The sequence below is a fragment of the Protomyctophum parallelum genome (genome assembly GCF_964188405.1).
Source record: "Protomyctophum parallelum genome assembly, chromosome: 17".
Taxonomy (NCBI): domain Eukaryota; kingdom Metazoa; phylum Chordata; class Actinopteri; order Myctophiformes; family Myctophidae; genus Protomyctophum; species Protomyctophum parallelum.
In genome coordinates, this window is record NC_139719.1 from 17,605,163 (window position 1) to 17,632,265 (window position 27,103).

Consider the following 27,103-nt stretch of genomic DNA (forward strand, 5'->3'; position numbering starts at 1 on the left):
TCAACAGTGACATCTGCTGGCAAATTGTTGGATTTGTGGACTATCACAGTCCACAGAGCATAGCACTTGTTTGAGCCAGAAAAAACCCCAGAACACAGAAAATCTACTGAATGTCTAAAGTTCAGGTTTCTTGAGCTCAGAAAACCTAAAAAAAAAAGAAAGAAAAATGACAAAGACTGTTTTTTTTTAATGTCACAAGCCCTTTAACTCCGCGAGGATTGTACCCAATATAAGGGTCCATTTGGACAGTGGCGGTCCGGTCCGACCTGACGTTTGAGAACCCAGTGGTCAACATTCTGCAGAGCAGGAGACATGTGGCGCGGCGGGAGCATGCAGACAATAGCATGTAGCATGCTACATGCTACATGACAATAGCATTGTAGACAATAGCAGATCTACAAGCTGGTAGCGCGGCACTCGAGCTTGTAGATCTGCTATTGTCCGATCCCATCGCCGCGTTACCGAAACCAACAACCCCCCCACAAAAGAAACAAAACAACCAAAACAAAACAAACACGCCATGCATGCGATCCCTAGAGCGTGCTACTGAGGATCTCCGAGACCTGCGCGTCCGTCTGGTCGTCCGAATCCACGTCCTGCGGGGGGGGAGGAGGGGGGGCGCGGCCTCGCGGTGGCTCCTCCCCTTCCCCTCCGGAGTCGCTGCTGGTGCCGCCCTGCACCACCACGGACGGAGGCCGCACCGCCGCCACCCTCCTCCTCTCCACCATCTCTCCTCCACCTTCCTCCATCACCACGCCCGCGCACGGCTCCACGAAGATGCGCCGCACGTGGGGGCGGGGCTCGCGGTGGCGCCCGGCACTCCGCGCCCCCGCCCCCACCCCCACCCCCCGGCTCTCCAGCACGCAGGACGCCTGGCTGACGTAGGAGGGGGAGGAGGAGGGGGAGGCTCCCTGGGGGGGCGACGACGGCGGCGGTGGCGGGTCCGTGGAGTCGTCGGTGTCCCTCTGCCGCGTGGCGGTGGTCGTGGTGGTGGCGGTGTACACGCCCTCAGACAGGGAGCCTGTCGCGGTGGTCGTGGTCATGGTGGTGTACACGCCCTCGGACAGGGAGCCGCCTGTCTCCACAGCGCTGTGGCTCCGCAGCCAGCGCTGGGGGCCGCTGAAGTACTGCCCCCCCCCGGCCCCCTGGTGGCTCCTGGGAGGAGATAGTCACATTTAACCCATTTAATTAAAAAAAAAGATGTTCGCTCTGAAAGAATGTAATATTCAAAATATTTGAAATTATTAGTAGCGAGGCGTACATGAGTAGTATTAAGGCAGTACAATTAAAGGCATTTGAAAGGCATTTGAAATGTAATAAAACTTATAATACTTTTCAGGATTCCAATTCCAAAATAGCAACATTTTTCAGGATTTCAAATATAGCACAAAAAATGTCCGATCTGCAAGCTCAAAAGCTTTTTGAGCTTGTAGATCGGCTATTTTTGTTCAGTAATGACAGTAATAATCAACACCATGTATACCTGGAGAGGAGCTTGCGCTTGGCGGGCGGGTTGGCGCGGAACGGCGGCCCCCCTCCTCCGGAGAGCGAGTCCGACATCAGGACGGGCGAGAGGGGCAGCGAGAGAGGGAGGGGCTTCAGCAGGGAGGAGGAGGAGGAGGAGGGGGAGGGGGAGAGGGGCGGGTCCTTGCCGACGGAGGAGAAGGAGGGGGAGCGGGGGAGCAGCGGGGAGGGGGAGAGGGGCGAGAAGTGCGGCGGCTCCCTCGGCGCCGCGGTGGGGGAGGGGGTGAGGGGGAGGTCCGAAGAGCACACGCTGTACCTGTACCAGGACGTGGAAAGACAGCCGTGTCATGTACCTGTACCAGGACGTGTCTGTACCTGTACCAGGACGTGTCTGTACCTGTACCAGGACGTGTCTGTACCTGTACCAGGACGTGTCTGTACCTGTACCAGGACGTGTCTGTACCTGTACCAGGACGTGTCTGTACCTGTACCAGGACGTGTCTGTACCTTTTCACGTCGAGGCCCATTATTTATTTGACATTTGAGGCTGGCCACGGACCACCATTATGATTAGATTCAGCCTCTATGTTATGTTGACGTTACGGTACCGTTACGAGAGATAACAGGCAAACGTTGATCGAAAATGAAGGCCTGGCCCTACCTAACCCTGTACACTCAAGACACTGCCCCGCTGCCACCCTTAGATCTCCATATATGGAGATGACCTGTTGACCTCATCAAACCCTGTACACTCAAGACACGCTCCATATATGGCCAGTACATAATTCATTCCCCCCATGCCAAAGCGCCAGCTTCCCTCGGCAGTGTGTCGTCATCCAGGAGGATGCGTGCACGCGACCTCGCAAGGTTGCTTCTCGCGGGCGTCTTACTGGTTATTAGTGTATATGGACACGATGAGATTCGTCGACTATGGCAATTCCAGGGCGTATAACTCCCGGCCTGATTTGGAGTTCCACTCCGGGCCTGCACTCTGCACCCCATTATTGGTTGGGTGGAAGGTGATCTGATTTGTATAAGCTTGGCTTGACCATACTAAACGGGCATAGAGCCCCGCTCTCCGATGGACGCCGCGCATGGGACCGGATCGACCTCGGTCTTATTCAAAAAAATATTTGTGGACCATCATTTTTAGTTGAGGACCCCTGCTTTAGATTGTGGGGGGGCCTAAATAATACAGTAGAAGCGTTTTTTATCAAGAACTGATCAATGTCACCATGGTCCACACACTACAAATTAAGAAAACAAAGAAAAGGGGGTGCTCTAGCACCCCTAGTGTCTATCTGTGCACGCCACTGCGTGCGCGGAAGAGCTCCTCACCTGAACTGCTCGTGTATCTGCAGGACATCGGGGGCGCTGCCGCCCAGCGAGTGCAGGGCCTGCTGGGAGAGGCCCTGTGGAGGAGAGTACAGCAGGTCCAGGTCCCGCCCAGGGCTCAGGGCGTCGCACGAGTCGTAGTCGCTGTCCGTCGGCAGGAACACCTCCGACGAGCCGTCCTCGTCGGAGCCCAGCAGGGAGTCTATGGGGGAATCGCACGCACGCACAGACACACAGACACAGACACACGCACGCACGCACACACACACACACATACAGACACTTGGTGGTGAAAACCAACCAAACGCTATTTTGCATGCTCGGACGGACGGACACAGCCAGCCTCAGGGACTAATGCAGGGATACACATATAGCTGTCTATATAGGAGTGGTTGCACCGCTCAAAATAATTGCAGATCTTCAAGCTCATAGATCTTGTAGAGCTGCTATTTTTCAATAGCTAAAGTATAACATGATGCTTAAAAACACCAAAAGGGGTCCCCCCCCCCTCTCTCTCTCATTAGCAGGCAACAGTGCAGCACTCTATCTCTCTCTGTTTCTGGCACAACAGCGCCGCTACTGGTACTAATAGTCATACTGGTGCTCATTAACGTCACATAGGTGGGTTAACGTCACACGGACAGGGACATTGCTGTTCCTTGCACCACTCAAAAAAGTCTACTCTTATTTGTAATGAAAACATTTGACGTGCACGCCAGAGTAATCTATAGTAAGAGAGCGGCGACACTATAGCGTTGACTCCCATCGTATAACAATGGAATGCGGACGTGCTCATTCTATCTCAATGGGATAGTTCCAATGTTTGGAACTATAGCCCATAGGCAGCGTGTCGCCACTCTCTCTCTTACTAGATTACTCTGGTTCAACGCCACGGACACACGCGCGTCGACTCACCTCCCATGATGATGATCCTCCTCCGCCGCAGCCCGGGTGGCGAGGGCGACGGCGTGGGCAGGTACTCCATGTTGGAGGAGGTGGAGTCGCTGGTCTTGTGGCGGCGGGGTCCGGGCAGCGCCGCCATGCCGCCGGCGGTCCGGGGGTCATCCTCCTCCTCCTCCTCCGACGCCGCGGTCACGTCCAGCAGACGGGTGATGGGGACCCCGCCGCGCGGCTGCTTGTAGCGGGCGCACTGCAGGGCGTCCGTGATCCAGCGCAGGTCGCGCCACATCTCGTCCAACTGCTGCACGGGGGCGACAAAACCAACCGCAAAGTCAAAGTCAAAGTTGTACGATTAGTCACACACGTCACCGCAGTGAAATCTGTTCTGCGCATTTGAGCCATCTCTTGGAGCGGTGAGCCGCAGCGTGCGCCGCGCTCTGGAATCACTGCACTGTTTACTATAGCATTTACCATTGTGAGCTTGTAGATCGGCTATTTTCACATGAAGCCGAAATTAAGTGGTGAACTCATATACTGCCACCTGCTGGACGCAAAGCCAACCTCAGACTGCCGAGGCGATGTAGAGGGGGCACACACAGGACGGATATCCTGTTGTGGGCGTCCATCTTAATGCTAAATAAATAGTGTCAATGCTAGCGAGCTAAAATATAGCCATCCTTGCTCTAGAAAGCGCCAATGTTTCCATCTAGACCTCCGGACATGGCGCGTTTTATCCAAACCACGGAGAGCTCCGTAGATTTCGAGTTATTCAGCTTTTTAGTCAGCCTGTATAATGGGAGGTAGACGGCAGCGCGGTTGCGCAATCCGGTCTAGGATCGCTAAAGAAGGAAAGGCCAAGCCAAAATAATAATGAAAAAATAGAAATCAGCGATCCGGTTTGATAACAATGACAGACAGAGTATTCCGCCAGAAGCGGAAGCTAGTTACATTCCTTATGGCGGAGCGTTACGTCACAAGCAGTAAGTCTGTTCATGTATGTTTCGTAACAATAATCAAACTCTAGTACAAAGTAACTAGTAACAAGCGTGTGATTTTATCTACACCAGACAATCAATTTGGCTTTAAGGCTAAACACGGCACAGACATGTGTATCTATGCCTTAAAAGAAGCAGTGGAATCCTACAGAAGACATGGCTCAACCATGCTAATGACAAAAATATGGACAAAGCGTTCTCCGGGTCTGATATGGACGTAAGATGAAGCCTGTCAGTAAATCGCCATCTTTCTAGATCCGTTTGGGCCCAGCTGGCCATTGGCTGGCCCAGACAACGAGGCGGGACTTCCCCCCTTCTTCTTCGTTGGTTTTTATTTTGACTCGAGCAGGGGGGTGGTCCCGATCATAGACTGCAACGGTAGCCACGCCCCTCAGAACATACTCGACTTTATGGTATTTTTTTAAATAAATGGGACCATAATTTTCCAAAATGACATGAGAAATGAGACTTTAGACTAGTGACTGGAAGCAGAAAGTATTCATGACCATGTTTATTAAGGTAATACAGTCTAAGTGAAGCCAACAGGCCATTATATGAACTTTCAGGAAGTCAGGATTTCCTACTGGCTTCAGACACTGTTGGCTTCACTGCCCCCCTGCATTATACGCATCCTGGTATGCCAAGCAGAGTATGATGGGGGAACAGCCTATCCGCCCCCTTCAGTGTAGGCAATGGGGTACGGCAGGGGGGGCTGCTGTCCCCCTGCCCTCTTCAATCTGTATATGGATGACCTGTCAAGGCTGCTGGGAGGGTGTAGGACTGGCTGCATGATAGGTAACACCAGGGCCCTAGGTGGCGCTATAAGCGAGATCTGTAGAGTGCGCCCCAACCCCCACGCACATGCCTGGTAAATATATATGCACTGTCTGCAGAGTTTACTTGGGAAATCCAATCTATTTTTGTTGTTTCTAGTCAGCTCTTCTGCGACTCTGGCCTAACCTAACCAACCTTCCAGGCTCTCTTGAGAAACCTTATGTTCAGCTTTAAAAGCAGACTTTGATGGGTCACATAATAACGTGATTAAGGTGTTGACCAATCCTAGGTTTAGCACTGTTAGATACCGCTTTTTTATGTGGAGATTTTTTTTCATGAGTATTTTCTTATGTTCAAGACAAATAAAGATCAAATCGAATCAAAATCAGAGAGATCTTTGAGTTTTATGAACTTATTTTTTAACTGTTTTTAATGTTTTTAATTGTTGTATGTCTTCTATTGGCTACGGCTGTCAATAAAGTTTGATTGAAGCCCAGCCCTGTAATTATACAAACACATATTTTGTTGACCAAAATGTGTCAAGTCTGTTCTTAAGAGTATTAACTGAAGGAGCATGGTGAAAAGTACATCCAAACCTTCGGACATACAAGGTTTCCAAACCCGACAGCAACGATATCTATAACACTTCCAGTAATTATGGTTAGGAAACAAAAGACTGATACAGGGAGATAATTGGGAGATAATTGACGGTGCGTCGTCAATTATCCCGCCCGACAGGTTGATTAAACCCAGAGTTTAATTATTACAAGTCAATTATTGCGAACGCAGTGATTGCGAACGCAGTGAGCCACTTACTATGAGACCCTGCTGCTCATGTCTGTGTATGTGTGTGTCTGTCCCGCTGTGACACCACCCGCCCGCCACCAGAGGGCGCAGCTGTAGCACACACACACACACACACAGGGCGCAGCTGTAGCACACACACACACACACACACACACACACACACACACACACACACACGCGTTTGCGCGTCTTACTTGTTATTACGATGCAAATTATTACGAGGCAACTTAATAAATAAATACATTAACCCATTCTGACCGGGCACCCATTTTGGTGTTGGCATCATGTTATGCTTTAGCTATTGAAAAATAGCAGATCTACAAGCTCATATCGCACCACCGAGTGGCGCGATACGAGCTTGTAGGTCTGCTATTTTTGAAAAATCGAAGAGCGACTGTGACATTTTTAGAATCTGATCTCAGGTCAGAATGGGTTAATCAGACCAGTGTGTGTCCGGCGGAAACCTCGTATGAATCTGATCTCAGGTCAGAATGGGTTAAGAATGTTACCCCAAAGTAAGCAACGCAACAAAGTATTTCCTTTGCTTATAATGAAAGTCTTCCATAAATTATTGAGCCCAGCGGGTATAAGTTACAGAAATAAGACACCGCTGCGTTCAGTGATTAACGAATCAGAATGAAGGACGCATTCAACCGACCCTCGTAATAATACGAATACAATCTGCATGTATTATTATGTTACTCTCTGTGTGCGACAACACGTATACTGCAGCATTTGAAACAGGCTGTTCTATCTCTATAGCACGCGCACACGCACGCACGCACACACACACACACACACACACACACACACACACACACACACACACACACACACACACACACACACACACACACACACACACACACACACACACACACACACACACACACACACACACACACACACACACACACACACACACACACACACAATAAGAATCATTGTGAGTGGCTTGTGAGGGCTGACAGGGGCTGTGACACCTATGAATAAATCATGAACGTTTCAATCACGAGCGATGCTGCCTCCAGGTTTGGACATCGTTCCTGTCTTAAACGGCCGCGTGCGTGACACACACACACACGCACACACACGTGCACGCGTACACACACCGTGGAGAGAATGAGGTTTCAGATAACAGGTTTTGGGGGAAATGAGGGGAGACCACACAGCAGCAGCCGAGCATGGTGGATATAGGGAACACCGCAGGGAGCAGAGGTAGGCAACATAACATAATATAGAAAGAAATCAGAGAGAGAGAGAGAGAGAGAGAGAGAGAGAAAGAGAGAAGAAAAAGATGAGTTCACAGAGAGGAAAGAAAGACATGATTTGTTGTTCGGTGCCACAACAGCGCAGGGAAAAAAGCTGTCCAACCTTGAGCTGCGTATACAGTGGTGGACAGTAATGACAGTACTGAGTGTGTAGGCTACTTAAGTCAACATGAATCACACTTGTGAAGTGGAGATTTTTTTAATGTTGCTCTCTCCAGAGCAACATTAGTGACTTCCTCCTGGGCGATCCCGAGACGTTCCCAGGCCAGTGCAGTCGATGCGTTTCCTCCAACTGCGTCTTTGTCTGCCCCGGGGTCTCCTCCCAGTGGGACGTGCCTCGAGGACCTCCCTAGGGAGGTGCCCGAGAGGCATCCTAACCAGATGCCCGAACCATCTAAGCTGGCTCCTCCTCCAGGCGAAGAAGCAGCGACTCTACTCTGAGACTCTCTCGCGTGACTGAACTTCTCACCCTATCTCTAAGGGAGATGCCAGCCACCCGTCGAAGAAATCTCATTCCGCTTGTATTCGCGACATTATTCTTTCGGTCATGACCCACAATCCATGACCATAGGTGAGAGCAGGAACGATGATTGCTCGGTAGACGGAGAGCTTTGCCTTCTGGCTCAACTCTCTTGGTGGTATATAAGTGGTATATAAGTGGTGCATTGATGTACCTCTCCACAGATAAAGCAACGTGTTTATGTACAACGTGTACATAAAACTAGGCAGATGTGAAAATGACATGCATTGAGTGCTGGCTGTTTTCCCTCTTTCATGGTATGCTGTATCGCTGAGCCTTGAGGCTTTTGTTATGTGTAGCGGGACATTCCGCTTTCATGCATTTGTATAGACAAATTCTGTATAGATGAATACTGTACACAGACGAATATATACTGTATATAGACGAATGTACTGTTGTATAGATGAATACTGTACTGCTGAGCCTTGAGGCTTTTGTTACATCTGGAGTGTAGCGGGATATTTCTGCTTTCATGCATTTGTATAGACGAATTATACCCCTGTGGGAACTGCGCTCAATGTAGCAATACCAACAAAGCTAAGGTTTTTCTTCACCCACAAACAGGCAAATCCTCCCCTATCAAAAGTGTCATCACATGTGGATCCGTGTGATTTATATGCTACGCTGTCCATGTGGTCTTGCATATGTATATTGGCAAGACCACTAGGGAGCTAAAAACACGTATCAGCGAGAATAAAAGCTCTATTTGCAGAAACGACAGGGAATACCCGGTCGCCGTTCATTTTAATGACATGAAACATGATATGTCCACCTTACGCTTTGTTGGTATGGAGATGGTCCCCCTGCCACCCAGAGGTGGAAACCATGACCTTCTCCTTAAGAGACGTGAGGCATATTGGATCTTCACTTGCGACACCCTAGCCCCAAAAGGTTTAAATGATGAATTCTTACTAAATGTGATTTTTGAGGTTTTTCACCTCTGGGTTTTTTTGTTTGTTGATATCTTGGTTCTATGCTGTTTTATGTCCCGCTGTCATTGTATGTGATGTTATTCTTGTGTATTTTGGAGTACAGACCCTTATACCTTTAATTTATTAGGTCTGACCCCCGATACATGTATTGGACATTATGCCCTCCAGGGACATGCTCTCCATGGTAACGGACTGGCGTGGGGCATTTGATTGGCCCCCGCTGATCCCAGAGTTGTTCTTCTTTATGCCTGGTGAATGATAAATCTAAACTCAAGTGAAGACAGTGTGCGGGATTCTTTTTTTCTCTTTTTTTCTCTACTTCTCAGTTCCAGTTATCCGACGCACCTGTCCACTGTAGGTGTGCAGAAGGACTTTTTCTTACTATAGGCGGAGCCGACATAGCTGCAGGGTAAACCTGCCGCTGAGGGTGTACTTCCTGGTCTACGCGGGCTCCACGGAGGAGCAGCGCTACCTGACGGCCCTCTCCAAGGAGAAGAAGGCCTTCGAGCAGCTGATCAGGGAGAAGGCCACCATGGTCGGCCCCGAGGAGAGGGAGGGCCGAGAGGAGGACACCAACCTGGACCTGGCGAGGAGCCTGGAGCCGACCGCCGCCGTCGACACCCGCAAGGCGGGCGGACAGGAGGAGGAGCCGCGGCGCCCCGGGGGGGAGGAGGAGGAGGAGCAGCGGCCGCGCGTCGTCGTGGACATGCGGGAGTTGGGCAGCGAGCTGCCCTCACTGCTCCACCGGCGCGGCCTGGACCTCCGGCCCGCCACGCTCGCGGTGGGCGACTACGTCCTCGCCGACGACACCTGCGTGGAGCGCAAGAGCGTCGGCGACCTGATCGGCTCGCTGCGAAGCGGCCGCCTCTACGGCCAGTGCCTGGCTGACGCGTTGCTACAAGAGGGCCGTGCTGATGATCGAGTTCGACCCGGTGGCGAGGCCCTTCTTCTCCCTGGTGGCGCCGCTCATTGCGGGCCCCCGCTCCTCCTCCTCCTCCGACTCCGACCCTCACCAGGACATGTTATCGGCCGCCGACGTCACCTCCCGCCTCGCCCTCCTCACGCGTGGCGTGGTGTGCCTCGCCGCGCGCCGCGGCCGAGCTCTTCCGGGAGATGAAGCGAGGCCGCCAGGAGCCGGCAACATTACATTACATTAACATTACATTCCGTGCTCAGCCAATCGAATCATCACATTCCGTGGCACAGACACAAAATACAAATTGAACAAATACACACATACGTCATGTCCTAGTTAGTATATGCGCCACTAAAGGGGATCAACGTCACGTGTATATGGATATGATTATTGGCAGAATCGCTCATTCTAAAGCACTCTGGATATATAAATGTGTGAAAGCGGAATGTCCCGCTTACACTCCAGATGTAACAAAAGCCTCATCATGGTGCTTAGTGATACAGTACCGTGAAAGTACCGTATACACAGTACCGTGAAAGAGAGAAAACAGCCAGCACTCGACTCCATAGGTCATCATAGGTGTCCTTTTCACATCGGCCTAGTTTTACAGTATGTACAGCTTCTCACACGTTGCTTTATCTGTGTGGAGAGGTACACTATACAGCTATATCAATGCACCACTTATATACCACTTTACCACACACACGCATGCACGCACGCGCACACACGCACGAGGAGAGAGGAATCAAACCTATACCATATATATGTATGCATCAAGTCCTATTTTCATAAACAATGCAAAAGCATTATCTGAACTAGAACTGCACTCTGTCGAGTGCATACTTGCTTGTTGCACAATAGTAGGCCATAAATGGCCAACTAGTGCGCAAGCAGAGCGTGCAAGTACTTTTGACCACTGTAAACTGTGAAATCTCAGTATCTCTGTGAAGGAACGTTTGAAATGTCTAATTATTAGGTGTAACTATTTGCTACCTACCTACTTTATGCATGTAAACACCTAGTATTATTAAGTATGGTTCAAGTTTCTATCTATATAAGAAATACAGTTTTATCAATTTAGAAATATTCTGGATCTCTTTTTAGTTTTTCAAAGAAAAATAAATCATTGATATGTGATGAAAAAAAAGGTATATAAACTGAATTAAAATATGTTATACAGTATAATTATTCTATTATTTATTCTAAATTGTCAATTGTTTTAAATGTATTTCATCAAATCAGGCACAATTTGCTGTTTTATTTGCATACGCATCAAAAGTGGCGGGTTGGCTGGGACGGTGCATACGTACCGGGCGAAACTATTACTTGTGCACTCTGCTTGCGCAAGTAATTATGGCATGATGCTTCGTATCTCCCACTATATATGCTATTATGATTAGAGGAAGTCGGTCACACACTCTCCGTTCCACATTTGTGACCCACCGTGAATTAATGCAAAAAGACAGTCATTGGATTATTATCATTTTCGTGTTTTCGTGTCATTATGAAAGCAGGGCATCATAGCATCATCGGTTGTTCAGTTTGACGCACCACTAATGTCAGAAAACAGCGAGTTGAAAAAACAGGCTTGAAAGGTTCACTTATGTGGACTATGACATTACACCTATAGCTACTACCTATAGCTAAGCATTTATTTCATATGTTGATTTCAGCTCTGACATTGATTTCAGACGTGCTCTAGTATGTGAAGAGTCTGCCTGTGCTATTAACACATTTTGGATAAGAAAAAAAAAACTGTTTTCCCCTCTGGTGAGCGGTGACAAGCTGGAGGTTCTATGATGACAGGCTCTCAGTCAAATCTGGTCACATTTTTGCCCTCACTGGTAAATACAATGGTAAATGGTGCATTTATATAGCGCCTTTCATCCAAGGCGCTTTACATAGATTGTGCATTACATTCACCCATTCACACACACATTCATGCACCAATGGCGGCGGAAACCATGCACATCGGGAGCAATTAGGGGTTCAGAGTCTTGCTCAAGGACACTTGGACACTAAGGGCCGATTCATACTCCTATTTTAGAGCCGGATAAAAGTCGGTTCGGCTCTGTAGAGCCTACAATGTGACGTCATTTGAGGTTCGGGGGTGCGGGTACCGTCCTAAAGTGCTACTGAAAATTTCTGACGAGCCGAAATCATTTCGGCACTACAGCGCCGAAAAAAGCGGTAAAATAGGAGTATGAATCGGCCCTAACTCTGGGGGAACCCGGGTTCGAGCTGGCAACCTTTGCGGTTACCATCCGGCCACTCTACCCCTGAGCCACCGCCGCCGCCCCCCTGGCTTGCGCAATTAATTGATGGCATTGACCATTACCGTCCCAGCAGTACATCCCAGCAGGCTATGGGATGTACTCTCTATGAGCGCGCTAGCTCTCTCTGTGCTAACAGTGTCATGCGGCCACGGGGTCTGTTGTTGTCCTGGTTACACTCCCCCAGGCCATGGGATGTACAGTACTCGGTCATCATGGTCTCAACCCATAGAATAGAGCCAAAAAATGTAATCGAAGATTTGAGGCATTAGGGTTGCTCTTATGACATTTCTGAGGCCATCCTCTGAAGATGCTTCTAAACTTGTATTCTATTGATGGTTTGATCACTTCAGATACTCTTATCTCTTATTATACTCTTTTCTTAAAATAACGAATTACCAAAAATAGCCGATCTACAAGCTCGCAGCGCGACGTGTTTGCTTCCACAAAAGACACGGACTACGGACCCCAAAAAGCTTGGTCTTCCAAAGTTTATCTAAGCATATGGGCTGCTGTGGAATGTGGATACAACGACGGCCGGACAGACAGACAGACAGACAGACAGACAGACAGACAGAACAAAACAATCACACCCGTGTGATTTGAGTGGTGCACCTCCGTGTGGGGGACCCCGGGGGGTTCCCGGAACTTCCAGACAGAGCTGGAGAAATGACAGAGTTACTGTGTGGGGGAAATTAGCAGGCATCTCTCTCTCTCTCTCTCTCTCTCTCTCTCTCTCAGACAGACAGAAAGACAGACAGACAGAGTGTTGTGTGCGAATGTTTCCTCCATCAACACATGGCAAGTGTAAACAAACTGTAAAATTACACAGCATCACGTCATCTGTACACACACTATTTCTGTGCGTGTGCGTGTGTGTGTGTGTGTATGTGTGTGTGTGCGTGTGCGTATGTGAGTGTGTGCTGTGCTGAGTGTGCAGCTGAGACATGAAAAAAGAAGCATTGCATGCAAGCACGCGTGCACACACACACACACACACACACACACGCGTGCTAGTATTATTTGTTCCTGTCTCTCCTGCTGAGTAGTTTGTGGTCAAAGTTTCCCTCTTTCCAAGTTTAAAATCACAGTGAGACAGACAGCTGCGGGCACACACACACGTACGCACGCACGCACGACACATATACAACACCCACAGACAGACCTACACCTCTCCTCTTCACTCTCTTAGGTGGAGAGCAGCCCGTGGCTTTGTGGTCAGTAATCAACTCAAAGAAAATATGCAATCCATCTACACAGACTACAGCGATTATCAAGCCAGGCTGCTGGTGGCCGCAAAGCTAAATGGATCCGCAAACGAGGGGCCTGTTGGACTGCAGCTCTTTCTGCCAGACCTGCGACCGACAAGATTACACACCGCGACATCCTCAGCCATGGTCTAGAACCCTTGGTTCTCAACCTTCACATCCACGGCCCAGCCACCTGACCTCTTAACACGGCAGCCCAGCCACCTGGCCTCTTAACACGGCAGCCCAGCCACCTGACCTCTTAACACGGCAGCCCGGCCACCTGGCCTCTTAACACGGCAGCACAATGTGGGCCATGTGTCAATGGCCATGATTGAGCATGTTTCTATAGTCTCCACCAGGCCAGAGGCGATCTCACACCTGTGTGTCCGAGAGGGTGTGGGTTAACGTGATTATTGCCACGGCAGTGATGCGGTAAGGAACGAGACGAAGTCGACTTAACTTACTATCCATTTCTTTCAATCGCCTGTATCTCCTATTCCTTGTCCCAGATGGCATTTTGGTCAAAACAGCGTTTCTTTGATGGCACAGAGCCGACGATGAGGAGCCCCCAAGTGCACTAGTGGCATGGACCCATATTGTAAACAACAGTTGAACGGGACCTGTTAAACTTCCTAGGATAAGCTCCGTACCGGAAGTCTGGAAATGTGGCTTTTCAAAAGAAGAGCTCAAATGAAACAAAAGCTGGCGTGAATTAGATCCTAATTTTTCAATAAATGCTAGCGATCGTAATCATCGCGAGGTTAAGGAAGCGACATAATGTATACGGAAGCCCCCTGGCTTTCAGAGTAAAAGCTGCCATATCTGCCCGGGCTCCCCTGAGCTCCTATTTTGAAAGAAATCCCGGCGCTGATTGTGTTGGACGGACGGACGGAGACGTACCTGGATGTAGTCCAGGACCAGACGGAGACGTACCTGGATGTAGTCCAGGACCAGCTGGTTCCTCTGCTTGGCGGTGGACACCTCGCCGTCACTGATGGCCTCCCGCAATGCCTGCTGGGTAATGAGGGCGTCCAGGTCCAGCACGGACGACAGGCGGCAGTACAGGCTGATGAACTTCTCCCTGTACGTGCAGAAGTGCACTGGAGACGCAGGCAAATGCACACATGCACGCAGACACGCAGGCAAATGCACACATGCACGCAGACACGCAGACACACACACACACACACACACACACACACACACACACACACACACACACACACACACGTTAACATTGAGTGCCATCAATTCATTTTCAATGGCGAGCACATTTAGTTTGAAAGCCGATTTGTCCGGAAACTGCAGGGTCAGGAAGTAAAACATCTGCTATGTAACATGCTATGTCCCGCAATTTGTCACATGATCCACCAAAACATACTTTTTGGGTGTCCTCACCCAGTTCAAACATGTGCAGAGGCAGGTGCAGGAACCCAGACAGGGGGGTGTAGGGTGTGTGTGTGTGTGTGTGTGTGTGTGGGGGGGGTCCTCACCCAGTTCAAACATGTGCAGAGGCAGGTGCAGGAACCCAGACAGGGGGGTGTAGGGGTTGGCCTGTCCCGGGGCCGTGCACACGTCGTCCGCGGTGGGCAGCAGCAGCAGGAAGGACACCCCGTGGCCCAGCTCCAACACCTCCTGGCTGTACACGCGGAACTGACGCGCCTGGAGGGGGGAGGAGGGGGCAGGGGTCACCAACATGTCCGTACACTAGCGCTTTAAGCAACTATAGTCGACTAGTAAATCCACTAGCCATAGGCTAGCTATAGGCTCTACACACTATCTATGGCAAGGCGATGATTATCAAAACATATACATAAATTATTATTATTTTAATAATTATTATAAATGTGCATAAAACTTTCGTATTTTATTTTTAATTATATAACTTTTAGTTATAGTAGTACAAAGTAGTAGTAAGGTTGAAATCTCTTTTTTGTAAGTATAAATATATCCGGGTCTTACAGGATAAATTGTAAACACTAAACAAAACAAAGAAAACGTTTTTTTCTTTTTTGGGGGGGGGGAAATGGAAATGAAGAGTTTACATATAGTACACATATAGTACATGCATACACCTTCCCTAATGATTATATCTGGTTTGTATTGTCTCTTTTATTAAGGTTATTGTAGCAGTCGATTCATATTGGGGGTCGGGAGGGGGCGGGGCGGGGCGGGGGTCCCGAGACAAAGACGTTGAGAACCCCTGGACTAGTTGATAAGAAAAAAATAGAAAATAAATAAAAATCCCTTGTTTATGTAGGCCTCAAGATCAGTTATAGTCCCCAATGTACAACAGTTTATAAATGTACAACTATTATTTAAAAAAACCCAAAACCAAACATAGGCTATAGGCCTAGTTAAACGACTAGTCGACTAGTAAACTAGGCAACTAGTCAACCGGTGAAAATCACTAGAAGTGAAAGCCCTTGCCGCACACGGACAGATGCGCGGCAAAGACCTTTTGATGTTCTGTTTTAACACACCATTATAATGTTCTCATTTTGAGACTGTAATGCTGAATGTCTCCAGGTTTTCTTCAGAATAAGTATGGCAATTATTTACTATGACACATTATGTCATCGTAATGTCCAGTTAGGAGTCCACTAGACCCCCTGAACTCTGAGTGTGTTCAAATGGAACCAAATGGGCCCCGTAAAGGCTCATACATACTAGTAGTATCACTAATAGTTTTTGGTGATAGGTTATCACCATTTTAGGTGATAGCTTATCACCTAAAACGGTGATAAGAGTTGAGGCCATCATACTCGCGGTGATGTCCTTAAGGATTGACCCCGCCTCCCTGTGGTTTACCCATCTTCTAGGACCAATCAGTGAACGGGGGTGATAGCTCCAGAGTGAAAAGACTTGTCTGATTGTAAAAACAGAGAGATGAGTCTGTGTCCGCAGTAATAGCTGATCACCACCGCGACTGACGTAATGGTGTAGTTTTCCAACCCTTTAAAAACTACACCGCGGTGATAAGCTATCACCAAAAACTGTATGTATGAGCCTTAAGGGTCCATTTGGTTCCATTTGAGCACCCTCAGAGTTACAGACCTGTCATGGTACATTCAGGGTTATCGATGTATATGTTTCTGGTAATATTATTGTCCTCTCATTTTGTATGTCCGTGGAAAAAATGGAAATGTTGACAAAAAATGTCCAACACAAGCCATCATGGCGATGATGAGAAAATGCCTTAACTAGTGGTGCGTAAACTAGGTGGCGCTAGAGTGACCAGCAGATGAGGCAGATTCTACTCTGAAAAGCCCCGCCTTCCATTTCCCCCCAAAACCCCGGGAGCTATAATTTTCCATTATACTACCTCGCGCTAATAAGTTTGATCTCCTCTTTAGAAGCGCTTTTATTATATTCCAAACGAGAACCATGAAGAGCGCGTATAGATTCAGAGATACCGGTAATAGCATGTTTTTCCCACCCGTGTGTGTGTGTGTGTGTGCGTGTGGCGTACGTGCGTGCACCTACGTGGTACAGGGGCCTGTTGACCAGTTTGAGCAGAGCTTTGATGGCCGCCTGCAGCTCATAGTGCAGCTGGGGGGTGTGGCCTTCTGCCTTTGGCCCCGCCTCCGCTTCCTCCGGCTCCTCCCCCTCGGGTGGGTCCCTCTCCGGCTCCTCCGTGATTGACAGGCTCTGCAGCCACTCCCACTCGTCCCTGCACGGAGAGAGAGAGGGAATGATTGGCCCCACGAAGCCCACCAGAAACATATAGTAACCTACGGTTAACCGTACTAGGTTAAACGTAGGTTAACCCATTTAGGCCTGATGTCTTCAAAATCCTGAATTTCTTCTGAAAAACCATTTGTTTCTGTATCAGAGGTGCTCAATATTTCATGTCAAGGACCCCAAAATTATATGTAATATGCCTCCGCCCCCCCCCCCCCCCCCCCCCATCTGAAAATATGTTGTTCCAGGGACCTCCCCGGGAAGCAAAGATTTGAGTTAAAATGTTCACTCTGTAACAATATATTATTCAAAGATTTGTGGCACATTTTCACGATTTTTCAAAAGTAGCAGACCTACAAGTTCATGGAGCGGCACTCGGTGAGCACTATGAGCTTGTAGATCTGCAATTTTCCCGCCCAGAATGGGTTAACTAGCCTAGTCTAGTAGCCCACCAGAACTGCAACCCAATCCATGTTTTGATCGGATCGCATCGATAGCTGCCTCTCGTTAGCATCACAGTGTAAAGTGGGACAGTGGCCGCGGCCATTTTGAAGATGCGCGCGCATCCACTTGCACTCTATGGGCTCCATTTTCGTCACCGCTAAACCCCTTATCTCTAAATTTCTTTGCCTTTTTTTTTTCTATTTTGCAAAACATTTTTGAATAGTTAAAATGGCCAGTCTACAAGCTCACAACGTGTCAATGTAGATTGGCTAGTTGAACTATTGTAAATGTTTAGGGATAAGGGGTTTAGCGGTGACGAAAATGGAGCCCTATATGTGCTGCTTTCAATGGCCTGTAGGCCTATCTCCAAATCGGCGCAATGAATGTAGTTTCTGGTGAAAACAAGGTTTTTCAACGGCCGACAGCAGGAGGCGCTGTGATACTCACGCTCAGGTTTTTTCTGCACCGAGCGAGAGAACAACAACCGGTCAAGACACCGCACACAGCATTATGTCATCGTAACATCCCGTTACGGATATCTGGCTCTTCAAAATAAGGGTTGAAGGCATCATCATTATATCCAGAGAGCCTGAAACCCAAAAATTAGGAACACGTTATGGTTGTTTCCAAATCTGTATTTTTGGTAGCTAGGTGATCTGTACCAGTCCATGAGAATGTGATATGGCTTAATTTTAGTAGTATAGTATTGGCCTCTTACCTACCACTGATATTTGATTCATTTGCAACAGTAATCTCTTCATGTTCTCTTCACATTCTGTGAATAAAAGCCTCATTTTGTAACTTCATTTGATCATTAATCATTCCATGTCATGACAATATTTTCGTTCAATGTAGCCTTATAGATGCAAACGTAGGCCGTTTTATGTGTGTTTCCTCAATGTTGAGACTATACTCATAGTGTGTTAGAAAATAACTGACAAAAATCCAATATAGGATTATTTGGGCTTGCGGACGTTGCGTCCCTTAATTGGACTTTTGGGATTTTGCTGAGTCGCCCCTGAACCATCTAAAGTTTAGTAGCCCTGCTGTACTGTATGTATACTGCGTGCGTGCGTGCGTTGCGTGCGTGCGTGCATGCGTGCGTTGCGTGCGTGCGTGCGCACACAATGCAGCCTCTATGCATTTCCCCCTGCATGCCTTGTGCAGCCAGTCACCTCTCCTCTCGTCTGCCTCGGAAACCAAAACAAACAAATATAACAGCTCATTTAGACAACAAGCTGCTGCAACCCGACGGCCCTGCTAATGAGGCCCCCGTCCCCACACACACACACGCACACGCGCAAACACACACACACACACACACACACACACACACACACACACACACACACACACACACACACACACACACACACACACACACACACACACACACACACACACACACACACACACACACACACACACACACACTTGCACGCACACGCACACACAAAGTTAATAAACGCCTCAATCAGGTTTAGAAAGGTTAAATAAGAAGGAAGGCCTCGATCGATCCGATCTCTCTGCTAATCAAGGATGATGCGCCTCAGGGGAGGAGAAAACCAAAGGCACATTTAATTGTGTGACAGACACCGCCCGGGGGAGCACACTATATAGCCTTATACACACGTGCATGTCAACAATGCACGTGACAGATTTTCAGCGACAAGTTTGGATTTGAACGCCGGGATAAAAGGATGGAGGGATGGAAGGTCTAAATGTGTTAGAATTCTATACATTGTCATCTCTGTTTCCAGATTAATTTGCTGTATAGATTTTATCTGCTATTTTCAAAATATTTTTAAAAATATCGAAACGTTTGAGTAATTTTGATAATTTCTTTACACTAGTCCTCCTTACCCGTTCGAATATAAGAACAATGAACAGGGAATGATGTACATGCAATTTTGGTGTTTTAACATTATGCTACATTATTATTTAACATTATGCTTTAGCTATTGAAAAATAGCAGATCTACAAGCTCATAGCGCATTGATCACACAGACACTGATTAAACCATGCACTCTCAACATGTGATTACAATTTGGGTTGGATTGGACATTCCGTTCGACGTGATTTGTGGATTTTTTTGTAAAATAGACTCCCCCCACTAACTTTGGAAGCCGATTACGGCCGAACGATACAGACTATCAAAATTCCGCCCGTGGTGTTATAATCGGATATTTTGATTTTACGACCTATGGTTCAAGAGTTATACGGCAAGTGTAAAGGGGGCTGTTATAGCGCCACCATGAGGCCCACTGTTGTAAGTTACATTCATTTTAATGATTATTATGAACCTCCCCTCCAAGTGTTGGTAACTGTAGCCCTTTCCGAGAGAAAAATACTTGAACGTGAGTTTGGGGGGGGGGGGGGGGGGGGGGAGACACATACAGTATACATATCAATTTGGGGGTCCTTGACCACTGAAATAAATGATGCACACATCTCCTACAGTATGTGAAACACTCAATGGAATATGACTCTCTCTCTCTGCCTCTCTCTCCATTTCTCCCTCTCTCCCAGCTGCGGGGAATCATCCATCATCCATATTTCCACCTGACTTTCTGAATTAAAAACCGGAGCATTCAGCCAAATCCGACTGGACAGCACTCAAGACCATACTGTCTCTGTTTGTTGGTGGGGCGTTTATTTGCGAAACAAAACACAAACAGCATATGGAGATAGGACGTATGTGGACGCACGCATGTATGAGGTGGTGTCTTTGGCAACCTGTATTATGCTGCCACGTTGTATTATGCTGCCAAAACATTGAAGACCCTGGCCTGCATGTATTATTAACGTTTTAAATACATAGCAGATGTACAAGCTCACAAACAACGCGCCTCATCCACGCCCCGCTGTGAGCTTGTGGATCTGCAATTTTAGGCGTGCGACACCGTCTTGCTGCAGAATATAAATAAGGCTTCTATCCCAGAGAACAGCAGGGGAAAGCTGGACAGTGGAAAGTTGTGAAACGGTTGTAAACAACATTAAATGTAAGCAGTACACCCAGCTGTGGCGTTGTTGTTGTCGTACACGTGTGTGCAGACTGCAGAAGCTTTCTTTAATTACAAATTGATGATCGGAGAATCAGCAAGAACAGCTGTGGAGTGTGGATCATTACCAGCACGCAGCACTACAGTGAAAAGTCAACTGATCGACGGACAAAGCTCCTCGGACAGCTATTTTATAAAGCTAAAGGTGGTGCTTCTCTTGTTTAATGCGTGGGGCTCACTTCTGTTAGTCGCGGGTGCTCTTTATAGTCTGTTTGTTGTCTCACAGTCTCAACGTGTCTACTCTGCACCGTCGTACGGTAGCTGTTGTACACTGACAGTGAGTGTGTGCACTGCATGTGCACTGCGAGAGACCTTTTTTTTCTTCCTTTTCTGATGGTACGTTCAATGCGCCTCGGAAACACAGTTTAGGGTGAAATACAACCGGTAAAATCCGGTGCAACCATGGATTTTACCGATGCAAGCACTCCGCGAACGATGCATCGAGATTTCTCCCGTCAATTGTATCCGATACACAGTGAATGAACCGATGCACTCGTATCGCGCATGTCTGTATCGATGTATCGATACGTATCGATTATTTTCCACATGCCTAGTACACACACACACACACACACACACACACACACATGAACTTGTAGTTCTGCTATTTTTTTTAAATAGCACAAATGTGGCGCAAATCTTTGAATATATATTCTTTCAGAGCGAACAATTTTAACTCAAATCTTTGCTTCTGGGGGGGGGGGGGTCCCTGGAACAACATATTTTCAGATGGGGGTCGGCGGCCAAATACATATAATTTTTGTGGTCCATGAAATATTGAGCACCACTGATATACGATCAGAAAACTGCCATGATTTAAAAGATTTTTTTTTTTTTTACTTCGATGTCAGTCGTAAATGGGTTAAAACTGGCGTCGCGTCGCGTCCGTCCGTCCTCCTTACCGGGACACGTTGGCGTTGTCGCGCACGCGGGCGTGGCAGAGGACGTTGGGCGTCCTCTGGGACACCAGCACCTTGATCTGGTCCACGGAGCTGCTCAGCTTCAGGTAGGCCAGGTACAGGCCGGGGCTCAGCCTGTGGACGCTGCGCCGCTGGTACGCCAAGATGTCCTGACCCACCACCACCCCCGCAGAGAGAGAGAGAGAGAGAGAGAGAGACACAGAGAAAGAGGGCAGGGTCACAACCATAGTAAGACACAAGTAAGACACGCGAACGCGGGAAGCGAACGTAGGCTCGTGAATTGCAATAACAATTCGAATAAATTTACAGTACGTACTTTTTTAAGGTTTTTTTTAAGTTCTCTTTTTTTATAGTGTTTTTTTAAGATTCTTTACATTTAAAAAAAATGTGTATGTTTTTTTTTTTAAGTTTTTTCTTTTTAAGTTTTCTTTTTAAGTTAAGTTATTTTTTTAAGTTAAGTTTTGTGTGTGTGTGTGTGTGTGTGTGTGTGTGTGTGTGTGTGTGTGTGTGTGTGTGTGTTTTGTGTGTGATACAGCTGCGCCCTCTGGTAGCGGGCCGGTGGTGTTACAGCGTGACACACACACACAGACAGACAGTTTAGGCCAGCTTCTATAGTTAGTGCTCATTGCGTTCGCAATGAAAGGATAGAAAAGGATAGAGGCCGAACCGGAGCGTTATAGAGCCGTCCCCGCTCAGTGGCGTTTTGAAGCACCCGGAAAAAACGTCTACTTCCGTATTTGACCACCAAATGTCTGCCTGCAGTTCACGCTCTAACCAGTAGGGCCGAACTGAGGGCTTGGTCACAACACTGTAATATAACACTGTGTATATTATATTGGCAATTTTGCCAACAAGTAAAAACTAGACTAAAATGTTAGGAAGGGACTAGTGGACAAGAGATCCAGAAGTCATTTTACGTCTTGGTTTCATGCTGAAAATAGCAGATCTACAAGCCCACACGCACCGCAGCGCGACGCGTTGTGAGCTTGTAGATCGGCTATTTTCAGCAAGTGCTAAATCAAGGCCCGTCAAAATACATTTTACTGAAATCTCATGACATTTAGTCGACTAAAACTAGACTAACACTAAAACATTCCAGATGACTAAAAACTAAATGAAAACTATTCAAGAGACTATACAACTAAAAATGTACTCAAAATGTGGTGTCAAAATCAGCCCTGCTATGACCCAGGAGGAGGATATAGCGGCCTCTAGGGGCAGTGACGTCACACTCAGCAGTGGTGTGCACAGGCATTTAGAGGGGCAGGTGCTCAAGTGAAAAAAGGGCACTTTGTGCAGCGCGTGGAACCGGCCGGTTGCCTTAATAGTGTGAGATTTATAAATAATAGAACCTTTTTTATCAAGAATTGATCAATGTCACCATGGTCCACATACTGTGTACACTGTACAATTAGTGTCTATCTGTGCACGCCACTGACACTCCAGTTCTCTGTGGTCAAGCGCGACTCTCTGTACGTACAGTAACACACCTGTATGGTGATGATGAGGATGTCCAGGGCGTACGGCTCCTCAGGCGTGGACAGGGACTTCCGCTGGCTCTGCAGCTTGCTCACCTGTCATCCATAGTGGTCGGAGAAACACAAGTATACTCACATTTTAACATGAAGTAAAATACTGCAAAATATGGAAATATAGTCCGTCACATGAAGTGAAAGTACCGGGAATTCAAAATGTACTTGTGTAGTTGGCAAAGTTAAAAGTACGAAAAGTAATCAAAGACACTATGCAGAATGTCCCCGTTTCAAGTTTTCGAATGTATGCAAATCTTTTGAAAATGTTCGCGACGCATTGTGAGCTCGTAGATCGGCTGTTTTCAAATGGCCCAAATGTATACAGAGCTGACGGGAACCCCTTGTGGTGTTTGAACTAAGCATTATGTTATACTTTAGCTATTGAAAAATAGCAGATCTACAAGCTCATAGCGCGCCACCGAGTGGCGCGCTACGAGCTTGTAGGTCTGCTATTTTTGAAAAATCGTAGCGAACTTTTTTTTTTTTTTTCGACGTCAGGCTTAAATGGATTAATGTATGTTTTCAAAATGGGAGTCCGCGGGCTAATAAACGTCGATCTGAGTGGTCCTTGACGTGACAAAGTTTGAGAAGCAATGCTTTATACAGCACCACGCTGACCAGCACCACACTGACCAGCATCACACTGACCAGCATCACACTGACCAGCACCACACTGACCAGCACCACACTGACCAGCATCACACTGACCAGCATCACACTGACCAGCACCACACTGACCAGCATCACACTGACCAGCACCACACTGACCAGCACCACACTGACCAGCACCACACTGACCAGCACCACACTGACCAGCACCACACTGACCAGCACCAGACTGACCAGCACCAGACTGACCAGCACCAGACTGACCAGCACCACACTGACCAGCACCACACTGACCAGCACCACACTGACCAGCACCACACTGACCAGCACCACACTGACCAGCATCACACTGACCAGCACCACACTGACCAGCACCACACTGACCAGCACCACACTGACCAGCACCACACTGACCAGCATCACACTGACCAGCACCACACTGACCAGCACCACACTGACCAGCACCACACTGACCAGCACCACACTGACCAGCACCACACTGACCAGCACCACACTGACCAGCACCACACTGACCAGCATCACACTGACCAGCATCACACTGACCAGCATCACACTGACCAGCATCACACTGACCAGCACCACACTGACCAGCATCACACTGACCAGCATCACACTGACCAGCATCACACTGACCAGCACCACACTGACCAGCATCACACTGACCAGCATCACACTGACCAGCACCACACTGACCAGCACCACACTGACCAGCACCACACTGACCTGCATCCACTTGCCCCCGAAGAAGGAGTACGGCCCGTCCATGTCTCTGATGGTCACCAGCAGCACGTTACCGTGACGGTCCTTGATGGGCTCGTAGTGCACGCGGCCCAGGTTGTGAGTTCCCAGGAGGTTCTGAGAGGAGACAATTAGAATGTTAACCCATTTAGGCCTGACGTCGACGTTTAAAAAAAGATTGTCTTCCAAATCCTGTTTTCTGAAAAACCGTATGTTTCTGTATCAGTGGTGCTCAATATTTCATGTCAAGGCCGACCCCAAAAATTATTATGTAATATGCCACCCCCCCCCCTCCCCCATCTGAAAATATGTTGTTCCAGGGACCTCCCCAGAAGCAAAGATTTAAGAGTTAAAATGTTTGAGTTAAAATCACCCTGTAATAATATACCGCTATTCAAAGATTTGAGGCACATTTTCATGATTTTTCAAAAATAGCAGACCTACATGTCTGCTATTTTTCAATAGCTAAAGTATAACATAATGCTTGAAACACCAAAAGGGGTTCCCGCACCAAAATGGGTTAATAATAATAATAATAATAATAATAATAATAATACTTGAATTGACTAGTGCACACGGCCCAGGTTGTGAGTTCCCAGGAGGTTCTGAGAATAATTTCATTAATTTAAATCAGCTCTGACATTTATTTCAGATATGCTCTGGTATGTGAAGTATACCAATGTGTGCGTGTGTGCGTGTGTGTGTGCGCGCGTGTGTGCGTGGGTGTGTGTGTGTGTGTGTGCTGACCTGTAGCTGTCCAGCAGCGGTCAGCATCTTGTGTCTGGCCTGCAACGTGGAAGAGGAGGACATGGACACGGACATGCTCTGTCTCAGCCACCGGACGTCATCCCACATGCACGACAACTATACGCGCACGCACGCACACACGCACACATGCACACACACACACACACACACACACACACACACACACACACACACACACACACACACACACACACACACACACACACACACACACACACACACACACACACACACACACACACACACACACACACACACACACACAAACACACACACACACACACACACAAACACAGAGAAAGAGACGGAAAGGAAGTAGAGGTTAATGAGTATCAAATGATTTTATAGTTTCAAAAGCAAGAGAGAAAAAGAGAGAGAAAGAGAGAGAGAGAGAGAGAGAGAGAGAGAGAGAGAGAGAGAGAGAGAGAGAGAGAGACACAACACAACAAAAACCCAAAGTAAGTTTTCAAAAATAGCAGACCTACAAGCTTGTAGCGCTATGACAGTGAGCCAGCAGTTGGTTATATGGAGCGTCGCAGTCCCGCCCCCTTTCATGACGACGCCAGGCCCGGGAAATAATTCCCAATGCATTATTCCCATAGACATTTCAAAAAGTATTTATTTAAAATAATAAATATTACAAAGAATAAAAACAACAAAAAAAGTGTTGTAACCTGCCATTTTTTTTCTCCTTCTTTCTAATTCTGTGTTCGGCCCAAAAACATTGCGTTTGTTGTCATGATGTGTCACAACTCGAGGTGGCTTTGTCCGCGGCGTTAAACGCCTTTAAATAAATTACTTTTTGAAAAGTCTATGAGGAAAATGAACGGGGGAATTATTTTCCGGGTCTCTCGGGGGGGTGGCGGGGACTGCGACGCTCTCTATAGGATCAGGAAGCAGTTAATTGGAGCAGCTCTCTGTTTGTTACCTTGGTAAACCACAGGAAGTCCTGCATGAGAGAACTGCTGTAGGAGTCGTCCACCTCCACGATGGGGACCTGGTCCTCGGCCGTCACCAGGAGACTGTCCTTATGGTAGAACACCGCAGCCAGGTAGATGCCCCTGGTGGAGAGAGAGAGAACTGTCTTTAACACTGTCCTTATGGTAGAACACCGCAGCCAGGTAGATGCCCCTGGTGGAGAGAGAGAGAACTGTCTTTAACACTGTCCTTATGGTAGAACACCGCAGCCAGGTAGATGCCCCTGGTGGAGAGAGAGAGAACTGTCTTTAACACTGTCCTTATGGTAGAACACCGCAGCCAGGTAGATGCCCCTGGTGGAGAGAGAGAGAACTGTCTTTAACACTGTCCTTATGGTAGAACACCGCAGCCAGGTAGATGCCCCTGGTGGAGAGAGAGAGAACTGTCTTTAACACTGTCCTTATGGTAGAACACCGCAGCCAGGTAGATGCCCCTGGTGGAGAGAGAGAGAACTGTCTTTAACACTGTCCTTATGGTAGAACACCGCAGCCAGGTAGATGCCCCTGGTGGAGAGAGAGAGAACTGTCTTTAACACTGTCCTTATGGTAGAACACCGCAGCCAGGTAGATGCCCCTGGTGGAGAGAGAGAGAACTGTCTTTAACACTGTCCTTATGGTAGAACACCGCAGCCAGGTAGATGCCCCTGGTGGAGAGAGAGAGAACTGTCTTTAACACTGTCCTTATGGTAGAACACCGCAGCCAGGTAGATGCCCCTGGTGGAGAGAGAGAGAACTGTCTTTAACACTGTCCTTATGGTAGAACACTGTCCTTATGGTAGAACACCGCAGCCAGGTAGATATGAGAGAGAGACAAAAATACAGTCCAAAACAACACATCCAACACAATGCATTATAAATCAGGATCAATCACAAAGGAACTTTATGCAGAACAACCAGCACAATCAAATAAA

The 27,103-nt window shown here is 47.8% G+C and overlaps 1 protein-coding gene across 1 annotated transcript in view; it reads right to left on the minus strand.

Moving 5' to 3' along the window:
* Nucleotides 1–533: 533 nt before the first annotated feature.
* Nucleotides 534–27,103, minus strand: part of ankfn1a (ankyrin repeat and fibronectin type III domain containing 1a) — a gene marked incomplete at its 3' end in the record, with an annotated part of 151,354 nt that continues 124,784 nt past the window's right edge. Inside the window, exons 12-23 of the mRNA XM_083787481.1 lie at nucleotides 26,144–26,276; nucleotides 25,195–25,311; nucleotides 24,433–24,564; nucleotides 23,038–23,121; nucleotides 21,530–21,696; nucleotides 16,924–17,110; nucleotides 14,931–15,099; nucleotides 14,371–14,537; nucleotides 3,715–4,000; nucleotides 2,803–3,001; nucleotides 1,484–1,780; nucleotides 534–1,155 (exon numbers count right to left, since the gene is read on the minus strand). Of these exons, the coding sequence (XP_083643607.1) occupies nucleotides 534–1,155; nucleotides 1,484–1,780; nucleotides 2,803–3,001; nucleotides 3,715–4,000; nucleotides 14,371–14,537; nucleotides 14,931–15,099; nucleotides 16,924–17,110; nucleotides 21,530–21,696; nucleotides 23,038–23,121; nucleotides 24,433–24,564; nucleotides 25,195–25,311; nucleotides 26,144–26,276 (2,560 nt within the window). The remainder of the gene's footprint in view (nucleotides 1,156–1,483; nucleotides 1,781–2,802; nucleotides 3,002–3,714; nucleotides 4,001–14,370; nucleotides 14,538–14,930; nucleotides 15,100–16,923; nucleotides 17,111–21,529; nucleotides 21,697–23,037; nucleotides 23,122–24,432; nucleotides 24,565–25,194; nucleotides 25,312–26,143; nucleotides 26,277–27,103) is intronic.